Genomic DNA, 16,407 nt, shown 5'->3' with positions numbered 1-16,407 from the left:
ACGAAATTAAAGAGCGCGATTGGATATCTGTCGAGGAAGTACAAACACTCGCGCGACGCTGAAATTCGATAAACCTCTCGTTATCGCGGTGGATTTCCATTCGTTAAGCGATCGATTGGTACGGAAAACGGAAAAGTCCCACCCTGGACCTTTGTACAGAGAGAGAGAAAGTCCGCCATTTCGTTTACTAGACACGGGTACAGGGTATCTCAAAGGTAGAAAATCACCGAGCGATGAATAATGTAGAAAACGAAGAAGGAGAGACGATGGCCAGTCGTGTATTAAAAAGTATCGATTTAGGTAGAATTCAGAGACTGTCCCAGACAGACGAGGTTCCAAGGACAAAGGACTCCCTTGGAACTGAAACAGCGAACTCCACGAATCGTTTTTCCTCCCCGGCGAAATACTTTTATACACGTTGTATTTATTACGCGTACAAGGTACATAATTTGTTATCGTAAGAATATAGTACAATGTAGAATTAAACAAGAACAGTTTAACATATTACTATACATTACAAAAAAAAGAGGGAGAGAGAGAGAGAGAAACGGTAAATAAAGATACATTAAGTAATGCTAAATGTAACAAAATGATGAGAACTGTACATGGGAAAGAAGATGCGCGTGGAGATGCATTTTGATTCTTGGTACTTCGGATAGGTACACTCAATGACGATGACGTTGATTATGAATTCATGCGAGTCGCTCGAGAACGGCTGTCATCCGCTTACTCTTCATTAGCTTGTCGCGAAGAACGGTGGTGTTTTTAAATCACACGACCCTCGCGTCATTCTATCATCTTGAAGAGCGCGCAGGAGAATATCATCCCGAAGAACTGCGAACAAAACGTTGAATAAGTAACATTGGGAACAGTATCACACTTCAAACATAATACAATTCGTACAATATAAAAAAAATATGTTCAAAGCGAAAGAAAATTAGCTCGTCGGTAGTGTCTCGCTTTGTGCAACAAAACCAGAACCGCCACATGTCATGTAGAGAGGTTTGGAGACGAACTCAAATACATATAGAAGATCGTTAAAATTGAAGTGGTGTAGTTGGTGTTCTCTTGTTAGAGACGCTTTTCTCGGTCGAGAATGTTATATAAATTCCAGAATCATCGCAATAAATAGGAATGTCCAGGAATTAGCAACACTCGAGGAGTATTTGTTAATGGATTTCAGTGGGCGTTATGTTCAATGAAAATGCAAATGGATACAGAGGAAGTGTTCACCTACCATCAGGCACGCGACTGCGATGCCGGCGCCGCCCATGATCGTCGCGTGCTTTTGCATGTAAATTTGCGTTCCATTGATGCAACCTTCGAGATAGGCATTCGAGGGATTCACGGTGTCTAGTCCGGCGTTGCAATTGAATCGCTGCAACAAATCGATGAGAAGCCGCATGAGAAACAATTCGGCCTGGGAAAGTCGATCGAACCCGGTGAAAGCGTGAGAGGCGAAACAGTGCCGAGGCCGGATCGAGAGATTGCAAATGACGGTTTTCTGCCAGTAATCGATAGGTCGCCGATGTTTCGAAATTTCGTGGCATCGGTTTGAACGCCTCGACCGAAACTTCGACTCGAATCGAGATCGATTCGAGACGAGTTTCATCCGCGGCGATATTATCGATTGTCGGTATCGAGAACTACCGAACCGACTGCAGGTATCGCGTTAATGATGCTCCATAAATTCGCCGAAACTTAATTATACGAAAGCAGAGATTACTCTTAATTCTCCGCTGTGCTCTCTTTTTTTAATCTATTTTACCTCGACATGGAACCGAGGGTGCTTCTATTTAGGCGACAATAAATGCCCTAGATACAAAAGCACAGACGAGGTATATAAGTAGACCTTACACCTTATGAACTTTCGTGACCCAATTTGATTGCCATACTGACTTGAGGAGCTGAAATTTTTCGGCGAAAAAAAAAAATTTCAAATCGTTCTAAAAAAATTATTGTTGGTTGCGTGGGGTAATTATAATTATTTTTGGTGAATAGACATACCCTCGAAATCCTACGCACTTTCGAGAAAAAAATTCATTATCGAAAATTGTATGTCTGACCATATCGTTGACCCGTTTCCCTGAAATTTCATGCGTATGTTTAAAACGTCATAACTTCTGAACGGATTGGACGATTTTAATGTTTCAAACGGCAAACAACGCGTATTTTGGTGGAGAATATGTAGGCATTCTAAGAATACTCGAAAAGTTGGTCCTTAACCCCGTAAAGTGAGCAAACCCCCATAAAAGTGATCCCATTTTCAAACGGCCATAACTCCTACAATAGTGAATATATTTCAATGAAATTTTTTTCCGAAGTAGTACTCATGGGTACCTACAAAAGAGTATTAAACAACATTTCCGTAGCTCGACAAAGAAATTTATTAAAAATCGACAGGGGGTAGGTGCCTAAATTTTTCGGCGAAAAAAAAAATTTTCAAATCGTTCTGAAAAAATTATTTTCGATAGCGGGGGTCAATTACAATCATTTTTGGTGAAAAAACATATCCCCGAAATCCTACGTACTTTCGAGAAAAAAATTCTTTACTGTAAAGATACATTAGATGTAAGATTTACTCGTATACCTCGTCTGTGACAAAAGGTCGGAGTATATTATCGATGTTATCCGTTCAACGTGCACTTTTGTTCAAGTTATATATTTAAAAATAAATTTGTTAGTTCGTTTTGATTCGATTGACAAACGAAAGAACAAAATGACACAAGTCACGTCCACAAAAATATTATGCATTTATTCATTAATAACGGAGACAGTAAAGTAGCGGTGCAATTTTTAAACTGATCATACTTTTAAATGATCGATTTAACTCTAATTGGTGGAAAAAATGCAATATGTATGTACCGCGAGTAAAGTCATTAAGCCGCGTTCTTTTCTGAATTACTTCATTAACTATTAATATCATCTATAAAGAAACGTGACTGTTCGCTCGAGATTTCACAATAACATTTAAACGATGCACTCGTAAGATTTACGAGCTAGAAATTCGGTTCATGAATATTTCTTTTAAACGTACGCTCGTCGCGATGAGTGATAGATAGTAAAAGCGGCAATCATAAATCAGAGGCAATTATTTCTGCGGTGAAATATTAATTTCACTCTCTCGGAATGTAATTAGACTTCGGAAGGATAATTATGTTAGAACGTATATATTCCCGATGAGTGGCGTGGTGGGTTACTAATTACTGCAATCCAGTATGCACGAGTTTGCGAACGGCTAACTATTCCATCTGCGAATACGAACTCGTTAACGAAATTAATCTTTACCTGGCCAGGTTGAATCTCGCGACAGCAACTCTGCGGCAAGTCCAGTCCCAGACCACTCCAATCTCTCCAGCCAGTCACGCCGCAGCAGTGAAGCTAAAAGTGATTAGAAAAAAATTAATTTAATTGCACCTTATACCTCCACTTAGTACTGATTTATACAGGGCGTTTGACTACGGTTATTTAAGACTTTAACGAGGCAGTCATCTTCTTTTCCATCTTTTGCAGGAATTTTTTGGGGATTTATTGCGAGCAAACGGCACGATAGACTCGACTGCTTTTGTAATACAATAAATATTTTATGCCATGCACTAGACTAGAAGTCATTTCGGACAAATAATGCCTGTTCGCGATATGACTTTTACAATCGAACGAATAACATTTAGCAAAGATCGTACAAGGTGCCTACACCCGTTGAAAATTAATTGTTCCCGATCGTCGATCAACATTCGACACACAACGGTCATCATTGTTTTATCGTCGTGCGTCAAAGGGGGGAAGAATCACGCGATACTTTACGCGAATTAAAGTACTTCCTGGCCAGGCGTGCTCACCGTGGATTGCGTCGTGTCCCAGGCATCTCTGACTGCTTTGCGACTATCGTAGACTCTCATCGAACTCGACATTTCCCTCTGGAGCGTGTTCACCAATTTCTCACGGAACACGTACGCGAGTACTCCTCCAATTAGCATCGTCACGAACAGCAGGAACACGATGATAAAGTACTGGAAAAATGATTCTCTCGCCGTTTAATCGACCCAATGATTCTCGTACCGGTTACGGCAAGCATGAACAGGGAATTTACCGTGAGAAGCATGCACTTGACTTCTCGCGACGCTCCGATGCAACCGAAAAACGATATGATGGCGACGATCACTCCACCGGCCAGCAGAACGTAGATCGCGCCTGTTAGCAAATCGTTACCCACGAGTTCGCCGATCCATGGCACCTTGTCCAACAACGCCCACACAGCCAATCCAACTATTGCAACTCCTCCAAACTGAAGATACATATTCGTAACGTCAGTCGAGAATTAAAATACCGCGAGATACCAGCGACATTGGGCGGTGTAAAAAATTAACTTTCCAACGAGTTATTAGGTGCATGATTGAAAGGATCGAAGAATTTTCTGCAAGATCGCAAATTTATAGGTAAGGAAATAATAAACGTGACTAGGTAAATGCAACGAGGTCGGAACAACGGTGTTTGAAATTCACGTCACTGTATTCTTTGCAAGTATTTTCACGTAACTCGCGTGACTGTATCGACAAAAGAAACAATAATATTATTCCATGGAAAAGTGTACATCCGGCTGATTCACTTAACTTACTCGTTAAGTAACGAAGGAATCCTTGACGAGTAAAGTTTTACTAGAATGATGGTCAGCAATTTATTGTGATAACATCGTTGGAAAATTAATTTTGGCGCCAGTCGATCGTTAGAACGTGTTCGTTGTGCTTACAAAGATCACGAAGTTGACGAAAAATAGGGAATACTTCATACAGCGGCCGCAGCCGTCCATCTCCGTCCCGTATCCCATTCTGCTTTATCCCTCGATCTATAAACAATAACAAACCGTAAGATTATTATTTTTTATTTTATGTAAATAAACTGTTTCTGCTCGGAAAACCAAAGAATTTAGGGAATAAAGTGCTAGTTATAATTGTTTCATTTTTTAAATCTCCAGGGGACATTCGATCGCACCAGGTACCGTACGCCCAGGTTTTGCAATCGAACATTAATCCCATAATTGGGCAGACATTCGTAACTGGCACTTTATTGCCCGCGACGACGTCTGTTGCGCAGTCGACTACGCGAAATAAAGTCAGATTACTGCTTCTGCATACACAGATAATGTCGGCGGTTCTCCCCTGCGCGGAGTCGCGAAATATCGTAAACTTGTTTTCGAGCGATGCCCTTGCGACTTTATTTTTCCTCGTAAATTAGCCCGGCGAGGTAATCGCACGACTCCGCGATTAACACTTCCACTGCCAGACCGAAACCGTAAAATTGCTCGCGACATCGAAACTGTGACTTTAGACTGCATAATTAAAAATTTGCCTTGGCACTTGTTTCTGAATCCTCTCCTTTCTTTCCTTTAACGTTTCGAGAATTGATTTTTTTTTAGTCCTGTCACCCATATGTGGTGGTCGAAGCGATAAGATAAACACGTTTAACAAATCGATTGTCACGTCACTTCATATATATGAGTCACAGGACATTTACTAGGAAGCTGATGAGAAATTCTTGAAATGTAATCTGAATATGGGTCACGAACTTAAATAATTTGGTCTAGCTATCGACGTGTCGAGGAATGAATTCTCTCGAGCAGCCAATCGCGTAATCGTTGTCGTCATTGCGATTCCCAAAGAGCAGACATTGCTTAGTCGGTTTAGTAATTGTTTCCGCGCTGATGTCACACCGCGTAGAAGACTTCTTCGTGTATTCTATGCACCTCGTGATCGTCCTCAATTTTTTCCTTCCGTCGGCCTACATTCTTGCGAGCAATTGGCGGCGGTTACGCCACTGTCTCGTCACTTTTAATTTCTAATCGCTGATCGGTGTCCGATCCCGTCGGGTCCTGATTAAGGGTACGCGGAATTAGAGGCCAAGAGATAGCGGTACGAGGCTTGGTTTAACAATCCGTTGAGCAACCGTCGAAACATTCTTGCGATTAACATTGAGATTAGGACAGTCCTCGATTAGAGGTGCTGCTATCCATATATTGATAAGTTGAAGAAATTACGAGGAACCTTCATCAGCTAAGCGGAGAAATTGCTGTATTGCAAAATGATACGTACAAGTTCTGGGACCATTTATCTTTGATTAGAGACTATCGAAGGAATATTTGACTTCCAGATACGGGTCATGGTCCCACAGAAAATTGTTCCTAGGCAGCTGCTAGTGTCGGTGTTTCAAGGACGCTGAGAGTAATGGGGCATATAAAGAGGGTGTTTCGTACTTGCGAGGGGTGGCTGTGATCGACGAGAACTCTTTTCGGACGGGGCCAGCTGCAGAACGCAGGGAACAATAGGCGTAGACAGATCCTAGAATGGATTTAGATCTTGAAATTAAAAATTGTTGGAATAAAGGGACGCCTGTAGTCGAATAACAAAAATTGTGAAAAATCGCGAGACCGTAGAAATTCCCAATTGGTTGCAACCATCGCGGAGAATCGCGATAAACGTAATCGGTGAACGTTGCAGCGTTAAAAGCGCGAAAAGGGAAAGGAACGCCGTATACGAATGGTGGAAAATAACAGAGAAGATCGAAACGATTCGCCATTCATGATTATATACGGAGCGCTGGGTATAGCGGTGGCTTGATTGTTCGCTATAGATCACGGTTGCAAGATCACCACGGCCAATGAGTAAGACAGGCTCGAGTGTCACGCGAATCACGTACACGTACATAACTCTTAACTAACTCACGGATCTGCGTGACGTAAGAAACAAGATCGATTCACTTTGCATGCCGCGGCCATTGAGAATGCTGGTGATTCCCGTTCGAGAGGCAGAACTCCGCGTTTGGGGCTGATTGTGCAGCATCTGACGGATACTTACGGTACGCCTTGCACCTGCCACGATGAACGATGACCTTCGCTAGATGGAGGCGTACCGACTAGACCTCTCCTCGAGGCCAACGAGAAGTAGGTCACTTCGGACCGCCAGACAATATACTGTTGTGTTTATCGACGTAGAAATCATATTTACGAACCGCCGATTGGTCTGCTCTGTGGTCGACCTGCCTTGAAACCCGCGCGGAGAATCAATTGCATTTGCAATATGCAGGCAGAATTGTATACTGCAACGAGCGCCTAGCTACCGATGGGATCTACATCGACGATGTCCTCCGCGCAGAGAAACAACACCGCAGAATTTTATTTCCCAAAAATTTTGCATTTTCTCCGCGACATTTGCATTTTGACCTCGAATTAAGAATCACCGATCTACGGTATTTTATTTGTTTACAGTGTGTACGGTAATCGTTGGAATACTTTCACGAGCAACTGTATCTCGACGTGGCTCGGTCGCTTCGTGGACTTGAATCATTAGACCGGACACGTCAAAGTCATCTTGACCTTCGGGGCAAATTTACACTTTGCTACCGAGTCGCGAATTATGTTAAAACAGCGAGAAACTCGATACTTTGAGATATTTGTCGGCCACAGAAATAAAATAAGCAGGAGAAACGATGCTTCGTAAAAAAAATCTCATTATACATTTACTCTCGAGGTAATTCCAAAGCAGATGCAATTGGAATATTAAGAAAATGACCAAAGTAAATTGATCGTTACGAAGTCTTTATTATTACCAACGTTACGTACTTGTACAATATTCTTAACTGTTAGATTGCTTGTCATGCTTGTCTCGTGCCGCGTATAATTGATTACATTCTAGAGAACATTATGATTTTTAATTTAACGTGACTAATACTTCGTTGGTATTCAAGTGGAAATCTCCTTCTGTAAAACGCATTACGCGTTCTTTTCTACAAAGAAAATTGAAACGAACGTGACGCTTTACTTCGTACGGGTTGTTCCAATTTACAATGAGGTTTTAAATTTAATTTTAATATTAGCACTCGTCGTGGACGCTTCACGTGTGAGTTATTAGTATTACGGGTACAGTCGACCGCCGTATAACACGGTACTTCTACAACACGATTTCGCTCTAACGCGGTTCGAGAATTCCGGGAATCCCCACTATAACACGGCACTCTTCCAACACGAATTTGCTTTAACACGGTTAAACAATCGAGGAACTCTCGTTATAACGCGACACGCCTTGATTATCTTTCGCGAACGTGTAACGTTTTTATTTTTATCGGTGCTGCGAATCTAAGAGAAGAGTACATTATAATTACTATCCGTTAAAATTCTGACTTTTTTTAATTTTGTCTACATTTAATATCACGTGACATATCCCCGTAGAATAAACGAATTATTGAAATTACTCTACAGTGCTGAGAAAGTATGTTCTTCACACGCATCTATAATAATAATTCACTTTCGTCTAATTCTGGTGCACCTAAAACGCGAACTCACATTCCTCGTTCTCAGCTGCTAGCACGCAGACCTTGTTCTCGCCTACGTTTTAGGAAATCGAAACAATGTTTTCTTTCATTATTAAACTTTGGCTCGATAGTAGATTTCGTAGCAACAGCTGCTGAAAATACACATGATTATTTATGGGACATTGACAGTGTTCTTGCGACACGTACAGAGATACCTGGAAATATTTGAAGACATAAGAGAATCTATGATCGGACTCATGCGGGTTCACACGTGACGTGTGTTAATCACTTTGAGCAATTGCCGCGAAGATACGTGAGTACGAGATGATCGAGCACAAAGCTGGCTATAATTAGAAAACATGGTTTAATGCGTCGTTCGTCTATGTCACGTTTTTTTTCTCTCCCAACGACGAATTCATTTTTATCGCGAATTTCATTTCGATTTTGTGCAGGCAATTTCGAATAGCAGGCATTACAATTTACTTTCACTTTATAAAATTAAAAGAACAAGATAATAAAATTATTTTCTCCTACGATCTCATCAGGTACAAACATCGCAACAGGAATATATTAAGTCTTAAACTTCACTTGCAGTAATCACAGATGTAACTTCCGTAGTCATTACCAGCACGTTCACAGTGTAACCACACTTCACACATTGAAACATTTCGCCCACTCTTCTCTTGTCACTCGCTTTGCAAGATAGCTACTCTTTAGAATATTCCTAATTATCTTTCTCGCATTCTTCTCGTCATGTTTCGTCAAGCAGCTCCAAACACATGCGTGAACAGTCTTCAATAATTTCCCTCTTTGATTACCGTGATGTAATCTTGGATCCCATATATTTATTTGATTTATTTCCATCCAATTTACGGTTTACGTACTATAAATAAGCTAGATTTCGTTTAAAACTTTCGCCTTCCAGTTGTGCCCTGCTATTTTAACTCCAGCCCTTTCGATATACAATTTTTAGATTCCCTCATCACTCTTCCTTTTCCCTTTAACTCTTGCACTTAGCAGCATCGAGACATCCGTTTTATTTTTAAGTTGCAAGTGTAGGACTACGATGCAACGCAGCTGTTGCTGGACTTTGCTCATTCATCGTGACATAACCAGCGTATATATAGTATCGGTTTTTACCGATACGTCAGTTTGTTTAAATAGAATAAAACAAATGTATTTGTCTTTCCAGTTTTCCGCGTGGACGACGCGTTCCCAAGATCTCGACCCCGTTAATCGCACGCGACATTATCCAATTGTCATCGCGTTATCTAATTCGCACGAGACGTGTAATTTTCTGCAAACCCGGTCTCGACCTAGATCTAGAACTTGGACCAGTTTTAAAAGCCCTCGCCTAACGGGGGGGAAAAGAATTACCATTCTTCGCGACGGTACAACGGCTTCCCGCGTCCTCGCGCGACCATTTTGTTCCCCCCGTTTCGTAATCGCGCGCCAATTTGCGATTTTTCCTTTATCCGTGCCCGAGTGTGAATCATCGACCATTCCACGCCGCGTTCCTCCGTTATTTTTTCCATCGACCGCGGTAACAAACAGATATTTGCATCGATGACCGTGACGCGACGAGCCGCGTTTCCGTTTCCGAAGACATACTTCATCGCGCGAAAATCGCGATCCTCGTAAATGGTTATGCAAGCGAAGACCAGTTTGATCGAGTAACTGCGCTTCAGCGAGAGTGAGTTCGATTCAGAAGATCTTCACGATAGATCCATTCGCCGTGACCTTTGGCCTCCATTGTTCGCTGAGCGAAATTCTCATCCAGATAGGATTTTCGAATAAAGAATAAAAGGTGGACAAGTTTTAATCGTAAATAATTGTTAATCAAACTAATATTATATTCGTTTAGAAATTTTTTGTCAATTTGGATGGGCCACTGGAATAATATAGACATAGGCCAGAAAGAAGGGACTCGAGGGAAAACGTCCTTGCAGGCAACGGTACTTGGAGTCAAGATGGTGTCGTTTTAAGTACCTCGATGGAACGGGAAATGTTGAGAGGACTGGTATTTCTGAGTCTAAAACACTTGTTGTGGGTTGCAAGCCACATTATTAGTGACTTGCTTATTATAGTATCCTAAATAAGCTCGTGTAGATTCGAAAAAAAAGAATAAAATCTACTCGTAGGAAATTGGACATGTGTAGAAACAGTGAGCAATGGACAGACGCGCCAGCCAAACTTTCAGATATCATTATTTAAAAAACGATACATTGAACACGCTTATTATGCTTACAAGAATCATTGAAACAATTGCACAGGTTACAAAAATAGAAATCAACGCATCGCTCGTTTAATAACAATTGAACTAACGTCGTTTAATTGTTTTAGGACATTATTCTGAATTGGTTGTCTCGGTCGTTGTTAGTCCGAGGTCCGAGTTTGAAGCATCCCCTTCACCATTTGACTGCGACCGTTTCGTGTTCCGCGGCCAGAAGGTCGTACGTTTAATTACCATGCGTGGTGCTCATTAACCTGGATTGCTCGAACTTACATCATAATTAATACACGCTTATTACCGGGCGAAAAAGTAACGACGAACATGACATTGCGTGTGTTTTCGTTGTTTCGTATCGATTTCTCTCGTCTCCACGGAACTGGCTTTGTATCGATCGTTCGAAAGAAACGTGACGCTGTTCATTAACTTTATTATTTTTATTTCATGAAACATTGATGAAGATGGATCTCCCCCTTTAGCCGGCTGTGATCCTCGTCTGATAATCGAGCGCGGTCGTAATCGATTTAATAAATATTTGAAAGCGCGCCCTATTTCGGAAAAAATCATTCTTTTTGGGGGCGTGTCGCGTGACTGGTTGAATTTTACTTTTGCCTTTGGCGACGAAATGACGAACGCCGGCTCGTCTGAATATTAAAACGCGCAATAACACGCTTTTTAATAACTTCGTCGCACGAGTATTTTTACGGGTCAGAGAAATTTATTCGGCAGAAAATTATATAGAATTCTACGATAAAGAAGGTTTAAATTATTCCTTACTTTTATCCACGTGTATTTATAGCAACCCGTGACACACTTAATACGATTGCTATGGCGGTCACCGATGGTCGACGCTACAAGCTCACAACCCTTCGAACGCTATGATGTCTGAATCCTAATACTTGAAAGTAGGTCGATTTGTCTGCGTAAAATGATTAACGCCAATTTCCATATTTCATCATATATCGTTTCTCGTGCCTTTTGCATTTATTTGTATAATTTCTGCCTTCCGTTACGCAACAACTTTCATTTTTATTTCTCATCGAATCCGCAAACTTTTATTGCAAAAGTTCCATTTCAACCCCTGGTAAATATTCATAGAATAGCGAAAGTCGAGAAATAAACAAACTTCGACGCCGATACCGATCTATGCAACGAAAGGTTGAATTAGATTTCATTGCAATGGATCAAGCGCAAGTTGAAACGTGTTTCTTTTTTTCTAATCGTCGTGCATATCAAATTGAGGAAAAATTAAATTGCCTCTGCGTGTACAATAGTATGTTAATAAATATAAATGGTGGCTGAAAAACGGGGGAATCTCTCGAGAAGAAGCTTACGAGTGCCTTTCGCGGCCTCGAAATAACTGGTCGACGTTCTCCGAGTAACCGATGGATCGGGCAACAATGACAACCGGAAGTCTTCTTACACTAGTTCGCGACGCCGTACACGAATTATCCTACGGTCTAGGCAAGGATATACCGGTTTTGCAACAAGCTGTAGAACGAAGTCCTCTCGAGGCTCAGTCACGCACCGACATACTGGCTTAAAGACACGTTATACGAGAGAGAAAGTGGCTTCTCCCCGTTCGCATTAAGTAATCCACAGGCAATGAAAAACGTAAAAATGATAGAGCATGGCTGGACCTGTGGCGCGTGACGTCATCGAGGAGCTTCCTTCCTCGTCCTGGCGCTTAATGGGCCTCCGGCCAGGGAACTTGGAGTAATGTAATTCCTCACCGCGACGTAATTGCGAGAGTCCAAGTCACTTCGACGTATCGATCACTTTAGCGGCCATCGTTAAGACTCTTATTACCGTCGTCGGGTAAAGTGATGGCTTTTTTCCCTTTTTCCCTGTTACGAGACGTTTATATCACCCGTTTCTCGCTATTCCGTCTGATCGTGTCGTAATTTCATAAAATCTATTTGCAAAAGGCACATCTACACCAAAGACGATTCGGTAGAAAATATTTCTCGGGCGTAGAAATTTATTCCACTCGATACTTTTAGTTTGTTGTCAAGTTGAGTACCGATTCAGCAAAGATGGCTTGGAAGTTTCTAATTAAAAAACATTAGTTAAAGAATATGGAACGTAACGGGTACAAGAAACTTGTTCGAAAGTGGTTGTTATTAGAATAACAATAACCACTCGAAGAAAGTGACAATTGAGCATATAGAAGACTGCGTAGTGTGTAAACAGCAACGAGTGCCAAAGGAAAGTTATCTGAATGCTAAAGCGTGGCTGGAATTCCGGGTCATCCTAATGTTGCATATGCATCTGAACGCTATAGATACTAATAGGAAGACAAGGCACGATTTATCAATCTTCAAAACAGCATTGCTTCAAGATCTAGATAGCACAATGAATCATGTCAGATGTATACAATCCGTTTTTCTGGCGCTTCGAGTGCTTCCAAGAAACTTGAAGGAAATGTTCACAATATCTTACGATACCTTCCAATTTAGAAATTACTGTGTCTTGTTTACGTCGTTAGTTCTACACGGATCAGCTTTGATGTCATTATTAGTAAACTTCTGATTTCTTCTGTTAACCAGTGTATTCTTATTATAATACTATCATGTCCATAAATAATAACAAAGGTGCAAAGAAAATTATTTTTCAAAATGTTATTTTATTAAATGGAACAATAATTTCTTCTCACGGGGAATAATATTTTGACGAATTACGACGTGTCCTACAAAGCACCCAGAAGTAGCTAATAATATCGAGACTCTTGTACGACGTACTCTGTAGATCACCAAAGTGATCCAGAAATGTCTACGAACATTTTCGTCTAGTTAGATTTTAAATAATAGCGTTTCGGAGATCGAAGGGGCTTTCACCATATTTCGAACGAACATAGTTCGAAAAATAAGAGGTGACCATGAGAAATAGCGAGGAGATTGTAACTTGCAACCTGTCTTTTAATATCTTGTTCCTTCTCGCGCGGGGCAGAGAATTGTTATTGCGTAAAAGTCGGATCGAGAGACACGGTCGTATCGAGCGGTGCATGATTCAGACATTCAAAACGAAAACAAACCAACTCGGTATTGACATCATCGAATATACCTGCATCATCGACGCATAGCGAGACGCGAGTTTCACGCTGCAGTCGTGACTTTGCGCACGAATCGTTTTCTCTCCGAGAGCCGCCGGTATTTGCGCAGCGTTTGTTCAACGCCCGTTGATTTATGTCGAAAAAAAAGCGAAACAACAAAGGAAATAAACGCGTGGAACGTCGGTGAAACCGTCGTATCGTTTCAACAGGTTCGAAGGTTAAGTTAACAATGAGGAAGATCGTCAAAAACGTATTTCTCGGTTCCTCTTGCGAACGTTATGTTGTCACAGACTGCAAATTTGTCAGTGTCTGGGCTCCGGGTTTCTCGTTTACAGGTCACGGTGGCTGAATTTTTTAACTTTACTCGGCCAGATCTCTGGGATTCGGTTGAACGAAACCTGAGCTAAGACTTTCTCATCTAAACATCGTGATATAGTAATCTTCGGTCGGTTGGGTCCACGTTAAGCCTCGTTTGTATAGTCTGGATGGATCACGATGTTTATTTTATTTTCTTCGATGAAAGATTCCAGGACTAAATAATTTGAAAAGATGAAAAATATTCAATTTCTAACAATAGAACTTCTGATTAAAGTGGAACCCAGAAGGGTTGGTTAAGTAGCTAAGACTACTACTCAGTTTCGCTGTTTCAGTACGCGACAGAGTTGATTCTAATGGTAATTTTGAGAAATCGATCAACCAGACGGTGATCAACTACTGGTGAGGTAATCCTGTTCTTGGTGAACTCGTAAGACCCAACATATCTTGCCTGGGGCGCGTACTATGATTCAACAGGTTCTGTTTCTAGAGCGTTCAAGTCGAATTATTAGCTTCGAGCTGATGTTATGTACGATGGTCGATAGCCACTTTTGAGAACGTTAAGTCATAGCTAATAATTCAACTTGAGTAATCCAATGGAGCTCGAAACAAATTTGGTAAAGGGGGAAATGCCGATATAAAACAACGAGTACACCGTTGAAAGTATATCTGTGCTTTAAAAAATGCATACACGTTCTTTGCACCTGGAATCTACTCCAGGTGAAATCTTGATGAAATCCTTCGACCCTTCGAGTACAATGTCGATATTTAACCGTGTACATCTATGTTTAGAGTCCATGTCTATTTTTGTTAGCATCTTGTCTATAAAGTAACCCCTTTGAAAGTCGCTAAAATTGAAATAACAAGCCTGAGATTGGGCGTAACGTCGTGCCTGGGGGGGTTAATTTGGTAGATGGTCGATACATCGAAACGTTACGTGTAGTCTGATCGAGAAGAAAGGAGGGGCGATACGGCGAAGAAACGAAAAAAGAACGATCGAGGAAAAAGTCGAAGGGAGGGATCCTTTCAGTCGGTCGAAAGTTACGGTTGCGGAGACCGAGGTCATCGAGTTTTACACACGATCCCCGTTGTACGATCGCCGAGGCAACGCGTTATGATGCTCGCCGTCTACTGTTACGTGCGCGTTTTCTTCCACGCCCGACGCCGCGCATAAACCAAACACGCGCGACAATGGTACATTCCGTAACAATATGGATGCTGGGAGATCCGTGGCGGTCGCGATCGACGATCTACGAGCCATCCGGGTTCTCGATATTCGATTTTAGCGAAATCGAGCGCGTTGCGCGAGCGTGTTATTTAATCGATTTTCGAAATCGAAATTATTGGCCTCCGTGTGGCAACGCAAACAAACTCGAACGAACCCCGTCGTTGCTTGCAACATATCTGACCACCGTGGCTCCGTGCTGCGTGGGCGTAAGTTAATACGCGCGTTATCGCCGTCAGATCGTACCTAATTGAACCTCCTTGCCGATTTACCGCGAAAAAATAGTCGACTTGTATCGAGCCTCGATTCGACACATCGTTCGAACCGTCGTTCGACCGCGTGCGTGAATCTGGATTTTTACTCCTACGCGCGGAACGATCGAGTATAACGGGTAAATCGGATCGACGAACGATCGTACTCACGGCGCTCCGTATGTCACAGCTGCCCTTTCGTCGTCGCCCGGTGGATAGAAACTTCTTTCGTCGATGAAACGCGACACCGTCCAGCGAACCACGCTCGTAACTGTGGCTTCCGTTGGAAAATCACTGCGTTACACCGATTTTCTGTTAATCACCGCGCGGTGGACGCGCCGAGCTGGTCGAACGGTCGGTTAAATTCAGGCACACGAGGCTGCGGGATCGAGTATCGGCGTGGACACGCGCGATTTCAGGCCGGGTCTGAGTGAAACTGAAATGGTAAAACCGTCGTGAGCTCTTTCGCGCTCTGTCCCAGTCCCTCCCTCTCGCTCCTTCTCTGCTTTACTCTGTTGCCCGGTCTCCCTGATTATTTCCCTCTCTCTCACGCGTTGCATTTTCCCTCTCCGTTTGTCCATCGAGCAACTCACGCTTCCCCTCTCCTTCTTATTCGAATCCCCCTTTTTCCACCGCGAGTCATCGTTTACCTTCGTACCTGTGTGTACTCAACGCAGTCGTGGGCTCCTATGTGCCGCGTGTGGGCATTGTGCGTTACAACGCACCAGGAATCCACGCTCTCATGAGACCTGCCGAAAGTGGGGTAACGAAACGTGACGTCGAGCGGTGAGATGAAATCAAAACGTGGCAAAAGCTACAAACTTACGTTGTTTTCTTTTAATCATTTTCACGGAAATGAGCGACAGGGATTCGAGCCTCCCCCTCGTTGACCTAGAAATCTATCAGAATCTTAATCTCTTCGAACTATTACTATTTATAACTTCTAGGGGTAGTATGCTCAAACTCAAATTTGTTCGTAATATTTTTTTAGGCCACCCCTTATCCTCTCGAGGAACGAAGCACGAAAGTTTCA

General features: G+C 42.2%; 1 protein-coding gene across 2 annotated transcripts; it reads right to left on the bottom strand.

Moving 5' to 3' along the window:
- Window positions 1-404: 404 nt before the first annotated feature.
- Tsp74f (Tetraspanin 74F) lies at window positions 405-15,837 on the bottom strand. Of its 2 annotated transcripts, none has more exons than XM_076763431.1 (7): window positions 15,542-15,837; window positions 4,748-4,843; window positions 4,091-4,285; window positions 3,840-4,010; window positions 3,289-3,381; window positions 1,238-1,378; window positions 405-834 (listed from the first exon to the last, which is right to left on the bottom strand). In XM_076763431.1, exons 2-7 carry the CDS (start codon window positions 4,823-4,825, stop codon window positions 787-789), a joined length of 726 nt encoding a protein of 241 aa, XP_076619546.1. In that variant the 5' UTR covers window positions 4,826-4,843; window positions 15,542-15,837; the 3' UTR covers window positions 405-786. The 2 variants fall into 2 exon arrangements, with proteins under 2 accessions (XP_076619546.1, XP_076619545.1); XM_076763430.1 differs by having other exon boundaries at window positions 15,546-15,835.
- Window positions 15,838-16,407: the final 570 nt, after the last annotated feature.

Source organism: Colletes latitarsis, chromosome 4, assembly GCF_051014445.1.
Source record: "Colletes latitarsis isolate SP2378_abdomen chromosome 4, iyColLati1, whole genome shotgun sequence".
NCBI classification, from domain to species: Eukaryota; Metazoa; Arthropoda; class Insecta; order Hymenoptera; family Colletidae; genus Colletes; species Colletes latitarsis.
This window is presented reverse-complemented; position numbering and strand designations above follow the sequence as displayed.

Bases quoted from the DNA above. Each gene is read 5' to 3' on its own strand.
- Tsp74f (XM_076763431.1), bottom strand. From the start codon at position 4,825: ATGGGATACGGGACGGAGATGGACGGCTGCGGCCGCTGTATGAAGTAT. The intron at 3,382-3,839 runs GTGAGCACGCCT...AATCACTTTTAG, and splicing joins GGGACACGACGCAATCCACG to CTTCACTGCTGCGGCGTGAC. The intron at 1,379-3,288 runs GTAAAGATTAAT...GATTTGTTGCAG, and splicing joins GCGAGATTCAACCTGGCCAG to CGATTCAATTGCAACGCCGG.